Source organism: Phyllobates terribilis, unplaced genomic scaffold, assembly GCF_046119375.1.
Source record: "Phyllobates terribilis strain yellow unplaced genomic scaffold, ASM4611937v1 Scaffold_207__1_contigs__length_3498100, whole genome shotgun sequence".
NCBI lineage: Eukaryota > Metazoa > Chordata > Amphibia > Anura > Dendrobatidae > Phyllobates > Phyllobates terribilis.
The window spans coordinates 2941308-2954425 of NW_027362967.1; the positions used below are offsets into that span (position 1 = coordinate 2941308).

Consider the following 13118-nt stretch of genomic DNA (forward strand, 5'->3'; position numbering starts at 1 on the left):
AAAATATAACTCATCCTGTAAAAAAACTGGTCCTTGTACAACCATGGGCCAGGCTAAAATAAAAAAAGTTATGGCTCTAGGAAGAAGGGAGGAAAAGACAAAAACGAAAAAAAAAAAAAAAACAACTTAAAATTTCCGGGAATTTAAGTCCATATATATCAGAATATAATCTAGTAATTCTTACTTTGGTGAAAATGCCTACTCTCCCCAAAACGTACAGTTCTGCCAATATTTTGTGTTACATTTTCACTCCGTGGTCATTATCACACACATTCCCCCATCTATTGATTCCGTGGGAACAATTTTATTTCCCCAAACTCACACGTACTGAACAGGTAAGGGTTAATGTTTCCGTACACGATCACCGGATCATATAATGCTGTTATTAGGTAATAAGCCCCCAGGCAGCCAATAGCAGATAGCGCTCTGCAGCCCCACCTAGTGGTAGGAATATGTAGTGCAGATATCAGGAGGATATAAAGCATGGTGTTATCTGCTGTTCTTACAGATCGTCTTCTCCTGGATATTCCCCTGTGTCTCCTGGGCACAATGATGACCTGTCTGCTGCTCCTCCTTAGTCTCGGTAAGTCCTGATATTATCTGGAGCCCCTCAAGTAATGGGAATATAGTAGGGACTGATCTCCAGGCAGCTCCTGATCCAGAAGAGGAATATTCCCTGTAACATCCGTCATTCCTGGTGACTGCTCCGATCAGTGTCACACAACAAGTGATGGCGGCTTTTATCTTCTAGGGTCGGTGGACGGCATCATAATCCATCTCAAAGATTTCACAGATATGGTGAAGGAAACAACGACCAAAGAGATATCAGATGCTCTTCCTAATGACTGCATATGTGCGAAAACAACAAGTGATCAATTATTGGATCGTATTCGAAGGTAAGTGAAAATCTATACAAGACGTGACATGCAGTTCTATGTAACACCACAGATAAAACACAGAGCGTTATCACTGTGTTATCTGTGGTGTTACATAGGACTGCAGGTGACATATACTACATTATCTGTACTCAGAGAGTTATCACTGTGTTATCTGTGGTGTTACATAGGACTGCAGATTACATCTACTACATTATCTGTACTCAGAGAGTTATCACTGTGTTATCTGTGGGGTTACATAGGACTGCAGATGACATCTACTACATTATCTGTACTCAGAGAGTTATCACTGTGTTATCTGTGGTGTTACATAGGACTGCAGGTGACAAATACTACATTATCTGTACTCAGAGAGTTATCACTGTGTTATCTGTGGTGTTACATAGGACTGCAGGTGACAAATACTACATTATCTGTACTCAGAGCGTTATCACTGTGTTATCTGTGGTGTTACATAGGACTGCAGGTGACATATACTACATTATCTGTACTCAGAGAGTTATCACTGTGTTATCTGTGGTGTTACATAGGACTGCAGATTACATCTACTACATTATCTGTACTCAGAGAGTTATCACTGTGTTATCTGTGGGGTTACATAGGACTGCAGATGACATCTACTACATTATCTGTACTCAGAGAGTTATCACTGTGTTATCTGTGGTGTTACATAGGACTGCAGGTGACAAATACTACATTATGTGTACTCAGAGAGTTATCACTGTGTTATCTGTGGTGTTACATAGGACTGCAGGTGACATCTACTACATTATCTGTACTCAGAGAGATATCACTGTGTTATCTGTGGGGTTACATAGGACTGCAGATGACATCTACTACATTATCTGTACTCAGAGAGTTATCACTGTGTTATCTGTGGTGTTACATAGGACTGCAGGTGACATCTACTTCATTATCTGTACTCAGAGAGTTATCACTGTGTTATCTGTGGTGTTACATAGGACTGCAGGTGCCATCTACTACATTATCTGTACTCAGAGAGTTACCACTGTGTTATCTGTGGTATTACATAGGACTGCAGGTGACATCTACTACATTATCTGTACTCAGAGAGTTACCACTGTGTTATCTGTGGTGTTACATAGGACTGCAGGTGACATCTACTACATTATCTGTACTCAGGGAGTTATCACTGTGTTATCTGTGGTGTTACATAGGACTGCAGGTGACATCTACTACATTATCTGTACTCAGAGAGTTATCACTGTGTTATCTGTGGTGTTACATAGGACTGCAGGTGACATCTACTACATTATCTGTACTCAGAGAGTTATCACTGTGTTATCTATGCTGTTACATAGGACTGCAGGTCACATCTACTACATTATCTGTACTGAGAGTTACCACTGTGTTATCTGTGGTGTTACATAGGACTGCAGGTGACATCTACTACATTATCTGTACTCAGGGAGTTATCACTGTGTTATCTGTGGTGTTACATAGGACTGCAGGTGACATCTACTACATTATCTGTACTCAGAGAGTTATCACTGTGTTATCTGTGGTGTTACATAGGACTGCAGGTGACATCTACTACATTATCTGTACTCAGAGAGTTATCACTGTGATATCTGTGGTGTTACATAGGACTGCAGGTGACATCTACTACATTATCTGTACTCAGAGAGATATCACTGTGTTATCTTTGGTGTTACATAGGACTGCAGGTGACATCTACTACATTATCTGTACTCAGAGAGTTATCACTGTGTTATCTGTGGTGTTACATAGGACTGCAGGTGACATCTACTACATTATCTGTACTCAGAGAGTTATCACGGTGTTATCTGTGGTGTTACATAGGACTGCAGGTGACATCTACTACATTATATGTACTCAGAGAGTTATCACTGTGTTATCTGTGGTGTTACATAGGACTGCAGGTGACATCTACTACATTATCTGTACTCAGAGAGTTATCACTGTGTTATCTGTGGTGTTACATAGGACTGCAGGTGACATCTACTACATTATATGTACTCAGAGAGTTATCACTGTGTTATCTGTGGTGTTACATAGGACTGCAGGTGACATCTACTACATTATCTGTACTGAGAGTTACCACTGTGTTATCTGTGGTGTTACATAGGACTGCAGGTGACATCTACTACATTATCTGTACTCAGGGAGTTATCACTGTGTTATCTGTGGTGTTACATATGACTGCAGGTGACATCTACTACATTATCTGTACTCAGAGAGATATCACTGTGTTATCTTTGGTGTTACATAGGACTGCAGGTGACATCTACTACATTATCTGTACTCAGAGAGTTATCACTGTGTTATCTGTGGTGTTACATAGGACTGCAGGTGACATCTACTACATTATCTGTACTCAGAGAGTTATCACGGTGTTATCTGTGGTGTTACATAGGACTGCAGGTGACATCTACTACATTATATGTACTCAGAGAGTTATCACTGTGTTATCTGTGGTGTTACATAGGACTGCAGGTAACATCTACTACATTATCTGTACTCAGAGACTTATCACTGTGTTATCTGTGGTGTTACATAGGACTGCAGGTGACGTCTACTACATTATCTGTACTCAGAGAGTTATCACTGTGTTATCTGTGGTGTTACATAGGACTGCAGGTGACATCTACTACATTATATGTACTCAGAGAGTTATCACTGTGTTATCTGTGGTGTTACATAGGACTGCAGGTGACATCTACTACATTATCTGTACTCAGAGAGATATCACTGTGTTATCTGTGGGGTTACATAGGACTGCAGATGACATCTACTACATTATCTGTACTCAGAGAGTTATCACTGTGTTATCTGTGGTGTTACATAGGACTGCAGGTGACATCTACTTCATTATCTGTACTCAGAGAGTTATCACTGTGTTATCTGTGGTGTTACATAGGACTGCAGGTGACATCTACTACATTATCTGTACTCAGAGAGTTACCACTGTGTTATCTGTGGTATTACATAGGACTGCAGGTGACATCTACTACATTATCTGTACTCAGAGAGTTACCACTGTGTTATCTGTGGTGTTACATAGGACTGCAGGTGACATCTAATACATTATCTGTACTCAGGGAGTTATCACTGTGTTATCTGTGGTGTTACATAGGACTGCAGGTGACATCTACTACATTATCTGTACTCAGAGAGTTATCACTGTGTTATCTGTGGTGTTACATAGGACTGCAGGTGACATCTACTACATTATCTGTACTCAGAGAGTTATCACTGTGTTATCTATGCTGTTACATAGGACTGCAGGTCACATCTACTACATTATCTGTACTGAGAGTTACCACTGTGTTATCTGTGGTGTTACATAGGACTGCAGGTGACATCTACTACATTATCTGTACTCAGGGAGTTATCACTGTGTTATCTGTGGTGTTACATATGACTGCAGGTGACATCTACTACATTATCTGTACTCAGAGAGATATCACTGTGTTATCTTTGGTGTTACATAGGACTGCAGGTGACATCTACTACATTATCTGTACTCAGAGAGTTATCACTGTGTTATCTGTGGTGTTACATAGGACTGCAGGTGACATCTACTACATTATCTGTACTCAGAGAGTTATCACGGTGTTATCTGTGGTGTTACATAGGACTGCAGGTGACATCTACTACATTATCTGTACTCAGAGAGTTATCACTGTGTTATCTGTGGTGTTACATATGACTGCAGGTGACATCTACTACATTATCTGTACTCAGAGAGATATCACTGTGTTATCTTTGGTGTTACATAGGACTGCAGGTGACATCTACTACATTATCTGTACTCAGAGAGTTATCACTGTGTTATCTGTGGTGTTACATAGGACTGCAGGTGACATCTACTACATTATCTGTACTCAGAGAGTTATCACGGTGTTATCTGTGGTGTTACATAGGACTGCAGGTGACATATACTACATTATATGTACTCAGAGAGTTATCACTGTGTTACCTGTGGTGTTACATAGGACTGCAGGTAACATCTACTACATTATCTGTACTCAGAGAGTTATCACTGTGTTATCTGTGGTGTTACATAGGACTGCAGGTGACATATACTACATTATCTGTACTCAGAGAGTTATCACTGTGTTATCTGTGGTGTTACATAGGACTGCAGGTAACATCTACTACATTATCTGTACTCAGAGAGTTATCACTGTGTTATCTGTGGTGTTACATAGGACTGTAGGTGACATCTACTACATTATCTGTACTCAGAGAGATATCACTGTGTTATCTTTGGTGTTACATAGGACTGCAGGTGACATCTACTACATTATTTGTACTCAGAGAGTTGTCACGGTGTTATCTGTGGTGTTACATAGGACTGCAGGTGACATCTACTACATTATCTGTACTCAGAGAGTTATCACTGTATTAACTGTGGTGTTACATAGGACTGCAGGTGACATCTACTACATTATCTGTACTCAGGGAGTTATCACTGTGTTATCTGTGGTGTTACATAGGACTGCAGGTGACATCTACTACATTATCTGTACTCAGAGAGTTATCACTGTGTTATCTGTGGTGTTACATAGGACTGCAGGTGATATCTACTACATTATCTGTACTCAGAGAGCTATCACTGTGTTATCTGTGGTGTTACATAGGACTGCAGGTGACATCTACTACATTATCTGTACTCAGAGAGTTATCACTGTGTTATCTGTGGTGTTACATAGGACTGCAGGTGACATCTTTACATTATCTGTACTCAGAGAGTTATCACTGTGTTATCTGTGGTGTTACATAGGACTGCAGGTGACATCTACTACATTATCTGTACTCAGAGAGTTACCACTGTGTTATCTGTGGTGTTACATAGGACTGCAGGTGACATCTACTACATTATCTGTACTCAGAGAGTTACCACTGTGTTATCTGTGCAGTTACATAGGACTGCAGGTGACATCTACTACATTATCTGTACTCAGAGAGATATCACTGTTATCTTTGGTGTTACATAGGACTGCAGGTGACATCTACTACATTATCTGTACTCAGAGAGTTATCACTGTGTTATCTGTGGTATTACATAGGACTGCAGGTGACATCTACTACATTATCTGTACTCAGAGAGTTACCACTGTGTTATCTGTGGTGTTACATAGGACTGCAGGTGACATCTACTACATTATTTGTACTCAGGGAGTTATCACTGTGTTATCTGTGGTGTTACATAGGACTGCAGGTGACATCTACTACATTATCTGTACTCAGATAGTTACCACTGTGTTATCTGTGGTATTACATAGGACTGCAGGTGACATCTACTACATTATCTGTACTCAGGGAGTTATCACTGTGTTATCTGTGGTGTTACATAGGACTGCAGGTGACATCTACTACATTATCTGTACTCAGAGAGATATCACTGTGTTATCTGTGGTATTACATAGGACTGCAGGTGACATCTACTACATTATCTGTACTCAGAGAGTTACCACTGTGTTATCTGTGGTGTTACATAGGACTGCAGGTGACATCTACTACATTATCTGCACTCAGAGAGTTATCACTGTGTTATCTGTGGTGTTACATAGGACTGCAGGTGACATCTACTACATTATCTGTACTCAGATAGTTACCACTGTGTTATCTGTGGTATTACATAGGACTGCAGGTGACATCTACTACATTATCTGTACTCAGGGAGTTATCACTGTGTTATCTGTGGTGTTACATAGGACTGCAGGTGACATCTACTACATTATCTGAACTCAGAGAGATATCACTGTGTTATCTTTGGTGTTACATAGGACTGCAGGTGACATCTACTACATTATCTGTACTCAGAGTTATCACTGTGTTATCTGTGGTGTTACATAGGACTGCAGGTGACATCTACTACATTATCTGTACTCAGAGAGTTACCACTGTATTAACTGTGGTGTTACATAGGACTGCAGGTGACATCTACTACATTATCTGTACTCAGTGAGTTATCACTGTGTTATCTGTGGTGTTACATAGGACTGCAGGTGACATCTACTACATTATCTGTACTCAGAGAGTTATCACTGTGTTATCTGTGGTGTTACATAGGACTGCAGGTGACATCTACTACATTATCTGTACTCAGAGAGCTATCACTGTGTTATCTGTGGTGTTACATAGGACTGCAGGTGACATCTACTACATTATCTGTACTCAGAGAGTTACCACTGTGTTATCTGTGGTGTTACATAGGACTGCAGGTGACATCTACTACATTATCTGTACTCAGAGAGTTATCAATATGTTATCTGTGGTGTTACATAGGACTGCAGGTGACATCTACTACATTATCTGTACTCAGAGAGTTACCACTGTGTTATCTGTGGTGTTACATAGGACTGCAGGTGACATCTACTACATTATTTGTACTCAGGGAGTTATCACTGTGTTATCTGTGGTGTTACATAGGACTGCAGGTGACATCTACTACATTATCTGTACTCAGATAGTTACCACTGTGTTATCTGTGGTATTACATAGGACTGCAGGTGACATCTACTACATTATCTGTACTCAGGGAGTTATCACTGTGTTATCTGTGCAGTTACATAGGACTGCAGGTGACATCTACTACATTATCTGTACTCAGAGAGATATCACTGTTATCTTTGGTGTTACATAGGACTGCAGGTGACATCTACTACATTATCTGTACTCAGAGAGTTATCACTGTGTTATCTGTGGTATTACATAGGACTGCAGGTGACATCTACTACATTATCTGTACTCAGAGAGTTACCACTGTGTTATCTGTGGTGTTACATAGGACTGCAGGTGACATCTACTACATTATTTGTACTCAGGGAGTTATCACTGTGTTATCTGTGGTGTTACATAGGACTGCAGGTGACATCTACTACATTATCTGTACTCAGATAGTTACCACTGTGTTATCTGTGGTATTACATAGGACTGCAGGTGACATCTACTACATTATCTGTACTCAGGGAGTTATCACTGTGTTATCTGTGGTGTTACATAGGACTGCAGGTGACATCTACTACATTATCTGTACTCAGAGAGATATCACTGTGTTATCTGTGGTATTACATAGGACTGCAGGTGACATCTACTACATTATCTGTACTCAGAGAGTTACCACTGTGTTATCTGTGGTGTTACATAGGACTGCAGGTGACATCTACTACATTATCTGCACTCAGAGAGTTATCACTGTGTTATCTGTGGTGTTACATAGGACTGCAGGTGACATCTACTACATTATCTGTACTCAGATAGTTACCACTGTGTTATCTGTGGTATTACATAGGACTGCAGGTGACATCTACTACATTATCTGTACTCAGGGAGTTATCACTGTGTTATCTGTGGTGTTACATAGGACTGCAGGTGACATCTACTACATTATCTGAACTCAGAGAGATATCACTGTGTTATCTTTGGTGTTACATAGGACTGCAGGTGACATCTACTACATTATCTGTACTCAGAGTTATCACTGTGTTATCTGTGGTGTTACATAGGACTGCAGGTGACATCTACTACATTATCTGTACTCAGAGAGTTACCACTGTATTAACTGTGGTGTTACATAGGACTGCAGGTGACATCTACTACATTATCTGTACTCAGTGAGTTATCACTGTGTTATCTGTGGTGTTACATAGGACTGCAGGTGACATCTACTACATTATCTGTACTCAGAGAGTTATCACTGTGTTATCTGTGGTGTTACATAGGACTGCAGGTGACATCTACTACATTATCTGTACTCAGAGAGCTATCACTGTGTTATCTGTGGTGTTACATAGGACTGCAGGTGACATCTACTACATTATCTGTACTCAGAGAGTTACCACTGTGTTATCTGTGGTGTTACATAGGACTGCAGGTGACATCTACTACATTATCTGTACTCAGAGAGTTATCAATATGTTATCTGTGGTGTTACATAGGACTGCAGGTGACATCTACTACATTATCTGTACTCAGAGAGTTACCACTGTGTTATCTGTGGTGTTACATAGGACTGCAGGTGACATCTACTACATTATTTGTACTCAGGGAGTTATCACTGTGTTATCTGTGGTGTTACATAGGACTGCAGGTGACATCTACTACATTATCTGTACTCAGAGAGTTATCACTGTGTTATCTGTGGTGTTACATAGGACTGCAGGTGACATCTACTACATTATCTGTACTCAGATAGTTACCACTGTGTTATCTGTGGTATTACATAGGACTGCAGGTGACATCTACTACATTATCTGTACTCAGGGAGTTATCACTGTGTTATCTGTGGTGTTACATAGGACTGCAGGTGACATCTACTACATTATCTGTACTCAGAGAGTTATCACTGTGGTATCTGTGGTGTTACATAGGACTGCAGGTGACATCTACTACATTATCTGTACTCAGAGAGCTATCACTGTGTTATCTGTGGTGTTACATAGGACTGCAGGTGACATCTACTACATTATCTGTACTCAGAGAGTTACCACTGTGTTATCTGTGGTGTTACATAGGACTGCAGGTGACATCTAATACATTATCTGTACTCAGGGAGTTATCACTGTGTTATCTGTGGTGTTACATAGGACTGCAGGTGACATCTACTACATTATCTGTACTCAGAGAGTTATCACTGTGTTATCTGTGGTGTTACATAGGACTGCAGGTGACATCTACTACATTATCTGTACTCAGAGAGTTATCACTGTGTTATCTATGCTGTTACATAGGACTGCAGGTCACATCTACTACATTATCTGTACTGAGAGTTACCACTGTGTTATCTGTGGTGTTACATAGGACTGCAGGTGACATCTACTACATTATCTGTACTCAGGGAGTTATCACTGTGTTATCTGTGGTGTTACATATGACTGCAGGTGACATCTACTACATTATCTGTACTCAGAGAGATATCACTGTGTTATCTTTGGTGTTACATAGGACTGCAGGTGACATCTACTACATTATCTGTACTCAGAGAGTTATCACTGTGTTATCTGTGGTGTTACATAGGACTGCAGGTGACATCTACTACATTATCTGTACTCAGAGAGTTATCACGGTGTTATCTGTGGTGTTACATAGGACTGCAGGTGACATCTACTACATTATCTGTACTCAGAGAGTTATCACTGTGTTATCTGTGGTGTTACATATGACTGCAGGTGACATCTACTACATTATCTGTACTCAGAGAGATATCACTGTGTTATCTTTGGTGTTACATAGGACTGCAGGTGACATCTACTACATTATCTGTACTCAGAGAGTTATCACTGTGTTATCTGTGGTGTTACATAGGACTGCAGGTGACATCTACTACATTATCTGTACTCAGAGAGTTATCACGGTGTTATCTGTGGTGTTACATAGGACTGCAGGTGACATATACTACATTATATGTACTCAGAGAGTTATCACTGTGTTATCTGTGGTGTTACATAGGACTGCAGGTAACATCTACTACATTATCTGTACTCAGAGAGTTATCACTGTGTTATCTGTGGTGTTACATAGGACTGCAGGTGACATATACTACATTATCTGTACTCAGAGAGTTATCACTGTGTTATCTGTGGTGTTACATAGGACTGCAGGTAACATCTACTACATTATCTGTACTCAGAGAGTTATCACTGTGTTATCTGTGGTGTTACATAGGACTGTAGGTGACATCTACTACATTATCTGTACTCAGAGAGATATCACTGTGTTATCTTTGGTGTTACATAGGACTGCAGGTGACATCTACTACATTATTTGTACTCAGAGAGTTGTCACGGTGTTATCTGTGGTGTTACATAGGACTGCAGGTGACATCTACTACATTATCTGTACTCAGAGAGTTATCACTGTATTAACTGTGGTGTTACATAGGACTGCAGGTGACATCTACTACATTATCTGTACTCAGGGAGTTATCACTGTGTTATCTGTGGTGTTACATAGGACTGCAGGTGACATCTACTACATTATCTGTACTCAGAGAGTTATCACTGTGTTATCTGTGGTGTTACATAGGACTGCAGGTGATATCTACTACATTATCTGTACTCAGAGAGCTATCACTGTGTTATCTGTGGTGTTACATAGGACTGCAGGTGACATCTACTACATTATCTGTACTCAGAGAGTTATCACTGTGTTATCTGTGGTGTTACATAGGACTGCAGGTGACATCTTTACATTATCTGTACTCAGAGAGTTATCACTGTGTTATCTGTGGTGTTACATAGGACTGCAGGTGACATCTACTACATTATCTGTACTCAGAGAGTTACCACTGTGTTATCTGTGGTGTTACATAGGACTGCAGGTGACATCTACTACATTATCTGTACTCAGAGAGTTACCACTGTGTTATCTGTGCAGTTACATAGGACTGCAGGTGACATCTACTACATTATCTGTACTCAGAGAGATATCACTGTTATCTTTGGTGTTACATAGGACTGCAGGTGACATCTACTACATTATCTGTACTCAGAGAGTTATCACTGTGTTATCTGTGGTATTACATAGGACTGCAGGTGACATCTACTACATTATCTGTACTCAGAGAGTTACCACTGTGTTATCTGTGGTGTTACATAGGACTGCAGGTGACATCTACTACATTATTTGTACTCAGGGAGTTATCACTGTGTTATCTGTGGTGTTACATAGGACTGCAGGTGACATCTACTACATTATCTGTACTCAGATAGTTACCACTGTGTTATCTGTGGTATTACATAGGACTGCAGGTGACATCTACTACATTATCTGTACTCAGGGAGTTATCACTGTGTTATCTGTGGTGTTACATAGGACTGCAGGTGACATCTACTACATTATCTGTACTCAGAGAGATATCACTGTGTTATCTGTGGTATTACATAGGACTGCAGGTGACATCTACTACATTATCTGTACTCAGAGAGTTACCACTGTGTTATCTGTGGTGTTACATAGGACTGCAGGTGACATCTACTACATTATCTGCACTCAGAGAGTTATCACTGTGTTATCTGTGGTGTTACATAGGACTGCAGGTGACATCTACTACATTATCTGTACTCAGATAGTTACCACTGTGTTATCTGTGGTATTACATAGGACTGCAGGTGACATCTACTACATTATCTGTACTCAGGGAGTTATCACTGTGTTATCTGTGGTGTTACATAGGACTGCAGGTGACATCTACTACATTATCTGAACTCAGAGAGATATCACTGTGTTATCTTTGGTGTTACATAGGACTGCAGGTGACATCTACTACATTATCTGTACTCAGAGTTATCACTGTGTTATCTGTGGTGTTACATAGGATTGCAGGTGACATCTACTACATTATCTGTACTCAGAGAGTTACCACTGTATTAACTGTGGTGTTACATAGGACTGCAGGTGACATCTACTACATTATCTGTACTCAGTGAGTTATCACTGTGTTATCTGTGGTGTTACATAGGACTGCAGGTGACATCTACTACATTATCTGTACTCAGAGAGTTATCACTGTGTTATCTGTGGTGTTACATAGGACTGCAGGTGACATCTACTACATTATCTGTACTCAGAGAGCTATCACTGTGTTATCTGTGGTGTTACATAGGACTGCAGGTGACATCTACTACATTATCTGTACTCAGAGAGTTACCACTGTGTTATCTGTGGTGTTACATAGGACTGCAGGTGACATCTACTACATTATCTGTACTCAGAGAGTTACCACTGTGTTATCTGTGGTGTTACATAGGACTGCAGGTGACATCTACTACATTATTTGTACTCAGGGAGTTATCACTGTGTTATCTGTGGTGTTACATAGGACTGCAGGTGACATCTACTACATTATCTGTACTCAGATAGTTACCACTGTGTTATCTGTGGTATTACATAGGACTGCAGGTGACATCTACTACATTATCTGTACTCAGGGAGTTATCACTGTGTTATCTGTGGTGTTACATAGGACTGCAGGTGACATCTACTACATTATCTGTACTCAGAGAGTTATCACTGTGTTATCTGTGGTGTTACATAGGACTGCAGGTGACATCTACTACATTATCTGTACTCAGAGAGCTATCACTGTGTTATCTGTGGTGTTACATAGGACTGCAGGTGACATCTACTACATTATCTGTACTCAGAGAGTTACCACTGTGTTATCTGTGGTGTTACATAGGACTGCAGGTGACATCTACTACATTATCTGTACTCAGAGAGTTATCAATA

At 40.3% G+C, this 13118-nt stretch overlaps 1 protein-coding gene across 1 annotated transcript in view; it reads left to right on the top strand.

Annotated features, from left to right (window-relative positions):
- Window positions 1-450: 450 nt before the first annotated feature.
- LOC141213674 (basic phospholipase A2 PLA-B-like) overlaps window positions 451-13118 on the top strand; it is a 28018-nt gene continuing 15350 nt past the window's right edge. Inside the window, exons 1-2 of the mRNA XM_073665274.1 lie at window positions 451-583; window positions 752-896. Of these exons, the coding sequence (XP_073521375.1) occupies window positions 484-583; window positions 752-896 (245 nt within the window). The 5' untranslated portion in view covers window positions 451-483. The remainder of the gene's footprint in view (window positions 584-751; window positions 897-13118) is intronic.